Source organism: Macaca nemestrina, chromosome 15 (genome assembly GCF_043159975.1).
Source record: "Macaca nemestrina isolate mMacNem1 chromosome 15, mMacNem.hap1, whole genome shotgun sequence".
Lineage (NCBI taxonomy): Eukaryota > Metazoa > Chordata > Mammalia > Primates > Cercopithecidae > Macaca > Macaca nemestrina.
The window spans coordinates 51,414,440-51,429,486 of record NC_092139.1 but is presented as its reverse complement, the minus strand read 5'-3'; the positions used below and the strand labels follow the sequence as shown (position 1 = coordinate 51,429,486).

General features: G+C 49.0%; 1 protein-coding gene across 2 annotated transcripts in view; it reads right to left on the bottom strand.

Annotated features, from left to right (window-relative positions):
* Window positions 1–1,251: 1,251 nt before the first annotated feature.
* The window catches only part of LOC105486855 (BANF family member 2), a 37,152-nt gene continuing 23,356 nt past the window's right edge, over window positions 1,252–15,047 (bottom strand). For both annotated transcript variants that reach the window (XM_011749932.3, XM_071079712.1), the window contains 2 exons: window positions 13,059–13,187; window positions 1,252–1,455 (listed from right to left, as the gene is read on the bottom strand). In XM_011749932.3, coding sequence (XP_011748234.1) covers window positions 1,309–1,455; window positions 13,059–13,184 — 273 coding nt within the window. In that variant the 5' untranslated portion in view covers window positions 13,185–13,187 and the 3' untranslated portion in view covers window positions 1,252–1,308. The remainder of the gene's footprint in view (window positions 1,456–13,058; window positions 13,188–15,047) is intronic.

Sequence of the window (15,047 nt, the reverse complement as noted above, 5' to 3'; positions counted from 1 at the left end):
CTCTACTGGGCATCAACTGCTTGCCACTTTCCCTCTGCCCTGTGTGTGGGCTGATCCCGCTTTTGTAGCCAGAGAGACCCTTAGGCAGAAGACATTCAGGTGTTTGCTAGGGGAAGTCACTGGACTCTACCAGAACACAAATACCAAAAGGATGTGGGCCGGGCACCGATAGCATCTAATAAACCTTTTTTGAGTTTAAAAAGCCTATATAATAGACGAATCTCAGATGAATTATGCTAAGTGAAAGAAGCCCACCTGAAAAGGTTACATATTATACGATTCCATTTATATGACTTCCTGGAAAAATCTAAGCTGTAAGGATGGAAAACAGATTCATGGTTGCCAGGGGCTGGGAAGGGAGAAGCGATGACTACAGAGAGGCACGAGGGAACTTCCTGGGGTAATGACAGTGTCTTACATCTTGATTATGGTGGTGAATTTGTCAAAATTTATAGAATGCACACCTGAAAAGGGTAAGTTTTACTATATGTAAATGAGGCCTCAAGAAACTGTGATTTTAAAAATGTGCATGCATATTATTTGAAGAATGTTTCATTATCCTCCCTTGAGGACTTAGTGACTTGCTTCTAACAAATAGAATAAGGCAGAAGTGAGTATACTGCATGTGTCAGAGACAAGGTCATAAAAGGCACCGTGGCTTCCTGCTTGCTCTCTCTCTCTCTCTTAAGTTACCAGCTTTGGGGGAAGCCAGATGCCATGCCACGAGCAGCCCGATGGGAAGGCCCACGTGGTGAGGAACCAAGATGTCTTGCCAGCAGCCATGCGAGACAGCCATCTTGGAGGTGGGTCTTCCAGCCCTGGTCCAGCCTTCAGACTGCTGCTGGGCCAACAGTGAGTAACCTCATGAGAGACCCTGAGACAGAACCAGCTGGCAGGTTCCAGACAACTCTCAGGTTCCTGACCCTCAGAAACCCTGTGAGATAGCATCATTGTTTGTTTTGAGAAGCTGCTATATGTTGGGATTATTTGTTATGCAGCAATAGATCACTAATACACTGACTTAAAATTCAATTCCTGTTTTTAAATAAAATTATCCATTTTTTCATACAGATTTTTTGCTGAAAGATATTTGACACGATATTCATCTAAAGGGTGTGACTACGGTTTCTGGGTGGTGGTTTGGGAGTCATATCTCTTGCATTTGTCCTGTGTTCTGTTCTTGACCCACTGTTTATAATGGGAGTGTATCATTACAATTAAAAACACAAATGAGGACTCAGAGCCTGGGCATAGGTGGAGAGGGCGTCATTTTCCCCAGGGGGTGGGGGGCAGCGATGAGGTTTGTGTCTACAGGAAGCAGGCGCACCACTCCTTGAGGCAGTTAGAACTCTGCTGGGCCTCACACTCAGTGGCACCACAACAGCAGATGAGCCACCTCTGAAACTCGGCTTCATTCTTGTGCATCAGAAGGAATTGTCCCAGCAGGATGTAGGCCTGGGGAGGGGATGAGGCAGGGAGGAAAGCGGGAAAGGTTATCATAAGCCAGTTCAGATGCGCTCTTCCTCCCCAACCACCAGGGCTCACGTGACAATCAAAGGAGGGGGAGCAGGGCAGATTCAAGGGAGCCTGTCAGTCCCTGAAGCCCTGGCATGGGTCTTAGCCCCGGTGAGAGCTAAGGACAAGTTAAATGCCCATCTCTCAGGGCTGGTTTGCGGGCCGTTCAGCCTGGAATGAATCAGACCCTGCCCTCCTCGAACTTTAACAAGCACATGAATCATGTGGGAGCTTGTTAAAATGCAGGTTCTGGAAGTCTAAGTCCAGGGAGAGGCCTGTGTTTCTAACATGCTCCAGGCTGCTGCTGATCCAGGGACAACAGTTTGAGTAACCAGGGCCTAGCACACTCAGACCTCCAGTGAAGCATTTCTCTTAGAAACACATACACAGCCCAGACAGAGTAAGAGACGTTCCCGCCCCACTACTTCTGCAATTGTTTAGTGCGGGGTTTCTTTTCTTTTCTTTTCTTTTCTTTTCTTTTCTTTTCTTTTCTTTTTTAGGACAGAGTCTTGCTCTGTCACCAGGCTGGAATGCAATGGCGCCATCTCAGCTCACTGCAACCTCTGCCTTCCGGTTTCAAGCGATTCTCCTGCCTCAGCCTCCCAAGTAGCTGGGATTACAGGTGCCCACCACCATGCCCAGCTAATTTTCATATTTTTAGTAGAGACAGGGTTTTGCTATGTTGGCCAGGCTGGTCTCGAACTCCTGACCTCAGATGATCCACTTGCCTTGGCCTCCCAAAGTGCTGGGATTACAGGCATGAGTCACTGCGCCCATAGCACAGGGTTTCTAAACCTCGGCACTATTCGTATTTTGGACAATGCTTGAAATGTTAGGGGGGGGCTGTCCTGTGCATTGCAGGATGTTCAGCAGCACCCCTGATCTCTACCCATGTCAGTGACACCCTCCCTCCCCCACCCAAGCAGTGACAATCATAACCATCTCCACACATTGCCAAACGTCCCCTTGGGGGCAAAATCTCCCTGGGCTGAGAACCACTGCACATGGGGCTGACAGATGAATGGCATCTTAGCATCGATTTGTTTTTACAAACCACCTGTGTGATCTCAGGCAACACATGTAACCTGAAGTAAGAACCCACAGAACCTGGATCTCAGTTTCTGCACCTTCCTAAGGCACATGGTGTGCTCTGCAAATTAAATTAAGTGAATTAAATGGGAAGGCATTCAAAAAATGTAAATTCCTCTCTCATACTGGGAGCCATAGCCCTGTAGGAGGAGCATAGAAGGTTTAAAACACGCTAAACCTTGTCCACCTTCCCCTTCCTGAGTCTCTGTGGATGAAAAATACATGGAAGATACACACTCAATGCACCATGATTTATATTTCTGTGGCATTCTCAAGCTTTCTAGCTATTAATACTTGCCCCCGAGGCTTCTAATTCATTTTTTATAGTTTTATTACACCATTATTGACAAGGCACAAGGACCACATGGAGGAAGGGAATTCCCAAGGCCACGTAGCCAGAAACGAGCCAAGCCACTAAATGGTGGAGGCTGGAGATCTCAGGTCACATTAAACACCCATCTCGGCCGGGCGCGGTGGCTCAAGCCTGTAATCCCAGCACTTTGGGAGGCCGAGACGGGCGGATCACGAGGTCAGGAGATCGAGACCATCCTGGCTAACACGGTGAAACCCCGTCTCTACTAAAAAATACAAAAAACTAGCCAGGCGAGCCGGCGGGCGCCTGTAGTCCCAGCTACCCGGGAGGCTGAGGCAGGAGAATGGCGTGAACCCGGGAGGCGGAGCTTGCAGTGAGCTGAGATCCGGCCACTGCACTCCAGCCTGGGCGACAGAGTGAGACTCCGTCTCAAAAAAAAAAAAAACACACCCATCTCTCAGGGCTGATTTTGGGGGCTCTCCAGCCTGGAACCAACGAGAACCAGCGTCTAGCCATGCCCGAGTTCTGGGCCCTTTCCAGGAAAACCCACTGGTGTCTGTTTACTTTTAGTTATGTAAAACTAAGTTATGCTCATCTTAACCAAAAACAACATATTTTTTAAGAAGAGAAATTAAATAAAAGCTGAATCCCAGTCATAAAATATACCCAAGCATTGAATTTGGGGGGTTTTATTTTTAGTCACGGTCCAGTTGTTGACAAGAGAAAAAAGCCAGGTTTTTGTGATGATTTTGAACTGCTACTTTAATCTTTTTTTAAAAAAAGCAATTTAGTTGCTTGGCGTGATCTCATTTTACTTTATCAGTATCCTCCCATTTTGAATGGTTCATTTTACTGAGATGTATTTAAATGAATGTTTTTGAAAAATAACATTTATTAAGTGTTAATTGAGCCAGTAGATGTAGGTGTGGGAGATGCCAAGGTGAAGGTAACAGAAACAAGAGACATAGAGCCGTGTCCAAGGAGAGAGAACATTGATAATAATTAACAATAATTAATAGTAAGTGGTTTACACAAAGCTTTCTCCATAAGGAGAAACGTTCATGATAATACTTAATAATAATGATGAATGCTAAGTAGCACTTTTTAGCACTTCTGTCGGCCACATGCTGCTAGACACCTGACATGTTTTAATCCACCTGATCCTCACATGCACTCACCCCCCTCATTCCCCAGGTAGAGGCACTAAGTCTCCTATTTTCTTCTGCACTGTTCTTGCATGTCCCAACTGTCTGCAGTCTGGCCTGGAGGCTAATGCATCCCCTGCCCATCTTAGAAGTGGCACTGCCGGCATCAGCTGGCCTGTTAGTGAGAGCCTCCACGTACCCACAGGCTCAGCAGCCAGGATGCCTGGGAACATGTGGACCCTGGGCAAACCTTCCAGGAATGCTACAGGAAGAAAGGCCCCCATCTTGCAGCCTCTGGAGCCAAGTGGCCACCTGACACTCCCTCCTCAGTTTTCCCTCCTGTCTCCTGTCTCCATCGTCCAGGAGGGAAAGTTGACTTCCCTTCTCCCTGCATCCCTGAGCACTTCACCCTGCTCCCCAGGGAAGCTGGAGTCGTGGGCTCCCATCATGGCCCTGCCAGATGCCCGCCTGCTTTCTCCCCCGGCTCCAGAAAGCCCCCTAATCAAGGAGAAAAGATGCTGCCCCTTTCCCTCCTTGGGCCACAGCTCCCCAGAATTCAGTTACTGGGGTGGGAGGGGTGACATAGAAACACAGAAACCCTGAGCAGATGTCCCTGTCCTGCCACCCTGTACAGTGGCCGTGGCCATGGCCAAGCCAGGGAATTACATTCCTTCCTGCAGCAGTAAGATGAGGGGCTCAGTTAGGCGCAGGGTCTCATGCCTGTAATCCCAGCACTGTGGGAGGCTGAGCGGGCAGATCACCTGAGGTCAGGAGTTCAAGACCAGCCTGGCCAACATAGTGAAACCCCGTCTCTACTAAAAATATAAAAATTAGCCTGGTATGGCGGCAGGCGCCTGTAATCCCAGCTACTTGGGAGGCTGGGGCAGGAGAACCCGGGAGGCGGAGGTTGCAGTGAGCCGAGATTGTGCCACTGCACTCCAGCCTGGGCAGCAGAGTGACACTCTGTCTCGAAACAAACAAACAAAATAAAGGATGAGGGCTCAAGGGCAGGATGCCCCTCAACTCCAAGTGCAAACAGTGAGGTTCCTCCAGAGGCCGGCCCCCAAGCAGGGGAGGAATTACCCTCCAGTTTGCAGTGCCCACTCCTTGCTAAACAGCAGCAGTTTGAGCCTATGCCAGGGTTGGGTTCCCTTGCTTCTGAGCCATGTTTTCACACAGCACCTGGTGCTAAGAGCCCCTTCCCCCCCCCACCTGGTTTAACACTCGGCTCTTGGCATCTTGAAATTTTTACTAAATTTCTTTTTTTTTTAATTAAATACTTTTCTTTCTTTCTTTCTTTCTTTTTTATAAATGGAGTCTCCCTCTGTCGCCCAGGCTGGAGTGCAGTGGCACGATCTTGGCTCACTGCAACCTCTGCCTCCCAGGTTCAAGCGACTCTCCTGCCTCAGCCTCCCAAGTAGCTGGGACTATGGGTGTGTGCCACCACACTTGGTTCATTTCTAGTATTTTTAGTAGAGACGGGGTTTCACCATGTTAGCCACGATGGTCTCGATCCCCTGACCTCATGATCCGCCTGCCTCGGCCTCCGAAAGTGCTGGGATTACAGGAGCTACTGCGCCCAGCCTACTTTTTTTTTTTTTTTCCTAAGAGACGGGATCTCATTCCATCACCCAGGCTAGAGTTCAGTAGCGTGCAGTAGCTCTTTGCAACTATAAATTCCTGGGCTTAAATGATCCTCCCACCTCAGCCTCCCGAGTAGCTGGGACTACAAGCACGTGCCACCACACCTCCTAATAAATTTGAACTAGAGGTCTCGCATTTTCATTTTACAGTGGGCCCTAAAAATTAAATAGCTGGCTGAGATCCACACTCATTAAAATGCTCAGTCCTCACCATAATGCCGGGCCTTGTCAAACAGAGATAAGCTGTCTCGGCCCTCTCGTGTTCTCTAGCTACTTACAATGCCCTCTGCCCAAGTCTGCAGGTCCTGAGCACCTGTGCTGAACGGACTTCAATCACCATAAGACTCCATGGTGCAGTGACACAACTTTCTCTGATTCTCTCTCGCCAGTCGCCTAGGTCTTCACGTCATTTCAGGTTTAAACTCTCTCCTCCTCCTCCTCCTCCTCCTCCTCCTCCTCCTCCTCCTCCTCCTCCTCCTCCTCCTTCTCCTTCTTCTCCTTCTTCTCCTTCACCTAGGTCTTCATGTCATTTCAGGTTTAAACTCTTCTTCTTCCTCCTCCTCTTCTTCTTCTTCTTCTTCTTCTTCTTCTTCTTCTTCTTCTTCTTCTTCTTCTTCTTCTTCTTCTTCTCCTTCTCCTCCTCCTCCTCCTCCTCCTCCTCCTTCTCCGTCTTTTTTGAGATGGAGTCTCGCTCTATTGCCCAGGCTGGAGTGCAGTGGCACGATTGCAGCTCACTGCAACCTCCACCTTCCAGGTTCAAGTGATTCTCCTGCCTCAGCCTCCCAAGTAGCTGGGATTACAGGCATGCGCCACCATGACCATGCCTGGCTAATTTTTGTATTTTCTGTAGAGACAGGATTTCACCATGTTGGCCAGGCTGGTCTTGAACTCCTGACCTCAAGTGATCCTCCCAAAGTGCTGGGATTATAGGCATGAGCTACCCCGCCCGGCTTAAACTCTGTGTCTTTAGTGTGAACCCTCACTTCAGGGAATGTTTACTCCTTCTTCCTCCTCCCTGTCTTTTAATTTTACACTAAGAAAATTATTTGCTTTTCTGAAATTTAAATTTAACTGCACACCTTGTATTTGATCTGGCACCCCTAGGCAGAAAAACCCCAAACTTACGTGACTGGCCCCTTGTGGGGCTCAGACATCAGTCAGTGGAGCGCAGCGCCTCACCGCTCACCCAGCAGAGTGGACAGAAAGGAGTTGGAGCCTTCAGAGGCTCCGCTGTGGAGACCTGGGGACATGATGGAGGCAGGGCCTGGCCACGCTGGGGCCTTCTGGTCCTGAACTCAGTCTCGCTCCTGTCCACCAATGGCCACAAAGCAACGGAGGGAGGAGATGGGAAGTCCCTGCGCGTGGAGAGTCTACAGGTGGGGCTACGATTGGCTGCAGGCAGACATGCCAGAGAGAGCAGAGCCCCTCCTGTAAGGAGGTGAGGGCGAGAGGGAGCAGAACCTCGCGGTAAGGAGGTGAGGGCGAGAGACAGCAGAGTGAGCCTTGCAGGTAAGGAGGTGAGGGGGAGGGAGACTAGAGCCTCGCTGATAAGGAGGTGAGGGCGAGAGAGAGCAGAGCAAGCTACGCCGGTAAGGAGGTGAGGGCGAGGGAGAGCAGAGCCTCGCAGGTAAAGAGAAGGCGGCGAGGGACAGCAAAGCCTCGCAGGCAAGGAGGTGAGGGCGAGGGAGAGCAGAGCATTGCCGGTAAGGAGGTAAGAGCAGCCAGGCGAGAAACACCTTCCTCAGTTTCAGTTTCAGGGGCAGACGGCACAATGGCTTAGTGTCCAGACCCTGCAGCCTATCCGCCCAGATTCAAATTTCATCTCTTTCACCCCATGTGATCTTGAGCAATCCACATGTGGTCTCTATGTGCCTCCACTTTCTAATCAGGAAAATGGAAATGAAATAGTGTACTTTGTAGGATTGTTTTTTACAATTAAATGAGATAAATATACGTAATGCACTTAGAGGTGCTTGACATGAAGCAAATGCCAAGTGTTGCTTCTCCTCCAGTCTCATCCTCCAGGCAGCTCTTAGGAGGAAGATTTAGGCTCAAGGATATGGCTTTATAGCATCTGCAAAGAGCATTGAACCAAACCAGATTCTCTGCGATGCTAAACTTACTTCTGCACTGTGGGAGAACTCAAGCACAGGGCCCTGCCCCACAGTTCCGCATTCAGGGGATGTCTGGAAGTTCACCTACCCCTAAATGGGGTTTTCACAGGGAGAAGAGAAGTACAAAGAACACAGACCCATCCTCTGCCTCCAAGGAACTTAAGGAGAAAAGCAGAGGCAAGTTGTGCCTCTAACATTTTGTGGACTCTTGGGGCATGTGCAGAAAAACTAGAGTCAACCTTTATTTTTTTATTTTATTTTATTTTATTTTGAGATGGAGTCTCCCTCTGTCACCCAGACTGGAGTGCAGTGGTGCAATCTCAGGTCACTGCAACCTCTGTGTCCTGGGTTCAAGTGATCCTCCCACCTCAGCTTCCCAAGTAGCTGGGACTACAGGCACGCGCCATCACACCCAGTTAATTTCTGTAGTTTTAGTAGAGACGGGGTTTCACCACGTTGGTCGGGCTGGTTTCGAACTCCTAACCTCAAGTGATCTGCCTGACTTGGCCTCCCAAAGTGCTGGGATTACAGGCGTGAGTCACCATGCCCAGCCAGAGTAGACCTTTTGTCGGATGTCACAACAAGGGGCTCCCACCAAAAACCCAAACTGCTCAGAAAAAGGACCCTGTTGGGTGGGGTGGCAGAAAGAAGGCTTCCCAGGGGAGGTGGGCTGTGAGTAGGGTCTTGAAGGGGATCAAAACCTGTTTCAAGAGAGGCTCCAGGTTAGCAGGAGGGTGGTTCGTGGACAGTCTGGCTGTAGTATAGGGGTCAGGGATGGGGTGGGGGGACAGAGAATACAAGACAGAGCTAGAGCCAGGCACAGCAAGCCTCATTGCCATGTGCACCATTAATTTTCTGTTTCCATAGTTCCTTTCTCCCTTACAGCTCTTTCACTCTTACATCTGGAGCAGTGCTGTCCAGCAGAAATAAGTGAGTTAGCCACATATGTGATTTTGATTTTCCTAGTAGCCACAGTAAAAAAGGGGAAGGGAACAGGTGAAATTCATTCTAATAACATATTTTCTCTCATATTTCCAAAATACTATCATTTCAACATGTAATCAATAAAATAATTACGGATGAGCTATTTTATGTTCCTTTTTCGGGCTCAGTCTTTAACACTGCAGGGTATGTTTTATATTTCTAGTACATCTCAGTTTGGACGAGGGCACAGGCACCTGCGGCCGCTGTCTGGATCTAGATCCTCAGGCCACAGCCGATTGCCCCTGGGAAGGGCAGATACAAAACACCCAGAAGAAGGCCATCACATATGGCTTTTAAGCTCCTGAAGAGGCTTAGGTAGATCCATGGCAGAATGAAAGTCCTGACTTAAACCAGGAGCCGGAGACCAGTTCATGCCATAAACTAAAGCTCTGGGGAAAATGGGGACAGGCAGTAAGTACAGTCCCCTCCCAGCACCCCACATCTTCCATTAAAAAAAGCTGAAAGACCTGTGCGAGAGGAGGAATGGAGAAGGTACTCGATGTAGAGGTTGGTAAGAATTTGAGAAGGGGGCTCCCAGAGAGGTGACAGGACAGCCAGATAAATTGGTGGTGGTGGGGGGTGGCAGTGTCTCATCTCCCCCAGGGCATCTAGCACCCTGGGGTCTCTGGAGAGAGCCGATGGCTGAGTGAGGAGCCCAGGGAGGTAAGTGTGAGGGTGGCCCACAGGCCTGCATTCCAGCAGGTGCACAGAGAGGGTGCAGAAAGGGCTGAGAGAGCAGAGCCCATGGGATGAGGCCAGGAACGCTGTCATAAGCAAGGGTGGAACCCAAGGTGGCTTTGTGCACAGCAAAGAAACTGAGGCTGAGCCCCAGCCTGGGGTGGGATGGGGAGAAGGGGAGGGTGATGGCTGCACCTTGGCAGAAGCCAGCAAAGACAGGAGGTTGCATGAGGCCAAGAAAGATATCCCTCTCTGTGCCAGGATTAGGTCTCCTGCAGGCAAGGTATGAAAATACAAGAGGCCGGGCGTGCTGGCTCATGCCTGTAATCCCACCACTTTGGGAGGATCACTTGAGCCCAGGAGCTGAGACCAGCCTGGACAACATGGCGAAACTGTGTCTCTACAAAAAAATAAAACAAAAACAAACAAACAAACAAAAAAACACAAAAAATTAGCTGGGCATGGTAGTGCATGCCTCTAGTCCTAGCTACTTGGCAAGCTGAGGTGGTTGCGCCCAGGATGAGGAGGTTGCAGTGAACTGAGATCACATCACTGCACCCCAGCCTGGACAATACCATGAGACTGTCTCAAAACAAAAACAAAACCAAAAAAACAAAACTAAATAAAAACCACCAAGAGCCGGCATCTTTATTGGCTGAATCTGAGAACCCTGTCTTGCCAGGATCTGCCCGCCCGGGATGCTGTCATTGCTGGCCCTGACTTCAGATGGGTCCTCACCCTGAAGCACTTGCCCATCTTGGAGGGGCCACATCTGGGTCTCCTCCTGGGTCTCACTACAGGCCCCGCCAGACTCCAGACCCTGATACGGGGTCTCACCGCCAAATTTAGTCTAAGCCTCCTCCCTGCTGGGCATGACCACCTGGCCATGGATCTTCTTGTGCAATTTGTGATGGTACAATCCACGGTTGCTCCAGTCCTCACCTGGGAGCGGACAAGGCACTACTCCTCGGAGCCCTTGTCTCCTCATTGGTAAAGTGGAGAGAGGGACCCTCATCTCAATCACAGGTGTGGGTGCCTCAAAGCAAAGAATGCAGGTGACAGCCCCAGTGCCAGTGCCTAAAATTAGCAGCTCTAGGAAAGTGCTCACTGCACTGGCCAGGAGGTCATGGACACAAGAGGAGCACATCTCCAGGGACCCGGCTGTACATAGACAAACCGTCCCCACAGCCCTGGCTCTACAGGCAAGTTTTCAGATGCCTGACATTTTTCCATTATTCATTCATTTTTTGTTCTAAAACCCACCCACCTATAATCCTCATTTAAAACACAGTTAAGCTATTCGTACACACAGGCTTAAACTGGAAAAGGCAACACTACAGAGACAGAAAATAAACCAGTGGTTGCCAGGGACTGAGGCTGGTGAATATGAAGAGCACAAGGGAATGAGTATTTTGAGTAACGGGATTGCTCTGTGTCTTGACTATGGTAGCAGCTGCATCACTGCATGCATGTGTCAAAACTCGTAGAACTATGTACTACAAAGGGTGAAATTTACTGTATGTATGTCCATTATACCTTAATAAAAACATTTTTAAAATAATGAGTACAGCTGAACAACAACAACAAAACCCCACAATTATGGACACGTTTAATCAATGGTGTTCGACATCAGAAGAGTGGTTACCTCTAAGGATAGGGGATAGCCTTGGCCAAGAAGAGGCACAAGAGAACCATCTGGAATTTTGGAGACATCTGATTGCTAGATCTGGGTAGTGGGTACATGGGTGTACATATATGTGTAAAAATTCATTGATCTGTACCCTTTTTATCAACACATATTCTCCTAGGTGTGTTACATCACAACAGGAAAGTAAAAAGAACAATTATTTCTTTTTCTAAAAAAGGAATTTTTGCTGGGCCTGATGGCTCGCACCTATAATTCTAGCACTTTGGGAGGCCGAGGTGCATGGATCACTTGAGTCCAGGAGTTTGAGACCAACCCGAGCAACATGCCAAAACCCTGTCTGTACAAGAAATACAAAAAATTAACCAGGCGTGGTGGCACACACCTGTAGTCCCAGCTACATGGGAGGCTGAGGTGAGAGGATCGCTTGAGCCTGGGAGGCAGAGGTTGCAGTCAGCCTAGATGGCACCACTGCACTCCAGCCTGAGCAACAGAGTGAGACCCTGTCTTAAATAAATAAATAAATAATAAAAGTACACAAATTTTTTTCATTTAAAATTTGTTCCCTAGGGAATAGTTCTCCCTCCTCCATCCGGAAGGAAAGAATCCAATCTATCCAATAGGGCGCTTCCGTTTCTGACGATAGCATCTACTGGACATTAAACTGGCTCGCAGATTGGGGTGTTATTCCGAATATTTACCAGCTAGTGCAGAGCCGTGGGGTAATCAGAAAACCACGGCTCTCATGGTTCAGATTTAGATGCAAACCAAACTCGTCATCGGTCATGTGTGCAGTAGTTCCCAGCCTCTTTGGGTGTTTCTGTAACACTGTCCTGCCTGGTAGACGGACTGGGGCACAGAGGAGAATGAATAGCAACAGCTCTAGTTGGTGCCTCTCCTGACCGGGCGTGCCATGTTCTGTGAGTTCACAGCCTGCTTTGTCTATGCTCACTCTCTTTGCGTTTTCTTTGGGACTGTCTCTTCCTCTCCTGAGGCCCTAAGCAGCTTTTTAAAAGCCCCATAAAAACAAACAATGATGGCCGGGCGCGGTGGCTCACGCCTGTAATCCCAGCACCTTGGGAGGCCGAGGCGGGCGGATCACGAGGTCAGGAGATCGAGACCATCCCATCCCGCCTCACACAGTGAAACCCCGTCTCTACTAAAAATACAAAAAAAAAAAAAAAAAAAAAAAAACTAGCCGGGCATGATGGCGGGTGCCTGTAGTCCCAGCTACTCCGGAGGCTGAGGCAGGAGAATGGCGTGAACCCGGGAGGCAGAGCTTGCAGTGAGCAGAGATCACGCCCCTGCACTCCAGCCTGGGCGACAGAGCGAGACTCCGTCTCAAAAAAAAAAAAAAACAAAAACAAAAACAAACCCCCCCCCCCAAAAAAAAAAAAACCCAACAAACAATGACATAGAAAAGGATATTCCAATTCCACTGGATATCCTTGAGGTCATTCTTGGGCTGAGAGTGACATCATAGAATAACTCACTCTGGTGTAGACCACAGGCTCCTGTTTCTTCACTTGCTATTGCCAGGCTGGTGCCCTGGCAGGGGCAAGCGAGATGCCATGGGTCCCTTCATGGGGGTATGGAGTGCACCTAAATCACCCATTCTGACAGTTCGCCTCAGACCCCGGCGGCTGACCTACTTCTGTTGACCCCTGAGTGTTTGAACACCAAGTGAATCATGCCCAGCCCAGCTGCTCTGAGCTGAAACCATTCTGTGTGTATGTGCCCATCATCTGCAGGCCCTTGAGGCTGCCTGAGCATGTGGGGTCAATAGCATGAAAGCATGTGGCACCTCGCCAAGTGGCAGCTTTGCTCTCTGATGGCCCTTCACAGGGACACGTGGCAGGAACTGCCATCTGGCAGGACTAGGGGAAGAAAGGTAAGGAAGAGAAGTCAGAGAAGTAAGAAAGAATGAATTACCTTGTTGATACCTTTGGTGACCAAATTGATTGCGAGCTCATGGCTGATGCCATCCACCCAGCAGACATCCTTTTCTCCAATGGGTTCAGAGAGGAAGGCTCTCAGCCTGGGAGACATGTGGTCCATCTCCTGCGACAGCAGTGGGGAGAGAGGAGGATTAGCAGATACCTGACTGCTCCCAGTGTGCATGGACACTGGGGAACTCCCTCAGCCCACCAGGGACTGGGGCAACAGATGGCAGAATTCTTTCCGTCATCCAGCATTTCCTGGGGTCTGCTAAATGCAGGTGCACCTTCACACATCCATTCCTACCTGGATGGACCAAGAGAGGCCTACTGATGGCCACAGATGAGTTGAATAAATTTCCATGAAAATAGTGTGCTTAATATTAAGAACTGCGGTGGGTTTTTTCCAACTCACTCCATTCTAAATGCCTAAAGCAACAACTTGCTTCTCTTAGCTAATTAACCCACCTTCTCTCTTAACCACCCAACACTTTAGTCATACTTTTATTTCAGTGTTCATCACACTCTATAATAGTGTAAACTCGCTAGAAACTCTTCACACTGGCTCAAACCGTAAAGAACACATTCTAGAAATCCAAAGCCTGCAGGTGGCAACGGGTCGCAGCTTCATTCCTTGGGGATTCTCCAGCTTTCCCTCCTTGTATTGGCTTTATTCTTGCTTGGCTCCCCTCACACTGGTGAAAGAGCTGCTCCGGCACTCATCAGCCTCACCAACTCCACCCCGAAAGAAGGAAGAGAAGATGGCTTTTGCTTAAGTTGCTTCATTTGTTGCCTGTGCTCCAACTTTAGCCAGATAAATCAGCTTTCCCAAACAGCAGGACTTGCTCATCAATTTCCTGCAACTGCAGATTGCAGGCCCCAGGCAAAAAGACTCTCTCTCTTGGCAGAACTATTTTCATCCCTCTCCACTTTTAAATGGACCACCATCTCCCAGAAGTTGAGTTTCCTAGGACCTTAATGAAGACTGCCAGAGGTAGCCAACATCCTGAATATTTCCTGGAAGATCTCAAAATATCATGGGCTCCATAAGCATTAGGTCTGCATGCCGGCAAAACTGGCCATTTTGTTAAATGAGGGTTACCATCTTCCTAGTTTTTTGTTTTGTTTTGTTTTTGTGATGAAGTTTCACTCTTGTTGCCCAGGCTGGAATGCAATGGCATGATCTTGGCTCACCGCAACCACTGCCTCCTGGGTTCAAGCGATTCTCTTGCCTCAGCCTCCCAAGTAGCTGGGATTACCGGTGTGCGCCACCGCGCCTGGGTAATTTTTGTATTTTTAGTAGAGACAAGGTTTCACCATGTTGACCGGGCTGGTCTTGAACTCCTGATCTCAGGTGATCTGCCCACCCAAAGTGCATTACAGGCATGAGCTACCGCGCCCGGCCGCCATCTTCCTAGTTTGATAGAGACATCTTTGCTGCTCTCCGCCTGAATGTCTCTTAACCAATCCACGTTTAAGGTTTGTTCATTGTAGCATCCCCTTCCTGGTACAAAATTCTGTGCCAGTTTGGACAGTTTATGATGAAAGTATCAGAAAACTCAGTGTAAATCAGTTTACATAATAAGGAGGTGTTATTAGCACATACTACCAAAAAGTCCAGAGGTAGATCAGATGTGGCTTGAGCAAGGCTCCAACTTGATTTCCCGGCAGCTCTCTCGACTCAGTCTTTCTTTGTGAATGGGCTCAGTCCTCAGCTTAACTCCTTCGTGGAAGTAACTGGGCTGCAGCATCGCTTTTGCAAGCCACAGCCTTCTCCCCAAAAGAAACACAAAGCTGTCTTTTCCTAGAGGCCCCCAACAAATGCCCTCTCTGGTTCAAACCGTAATATGCCAACCCCTAAAACAAAAATTATGGTCTGTGTGTTCTACCTCTGGGCTCAGCAAGGCAGTCGGTGCCCCTCAAAGCCCATGGGTTGCAGAGGTGGGGCTGGGGGAACCAAAATCAAGATAGTTCTCCTGTTCCT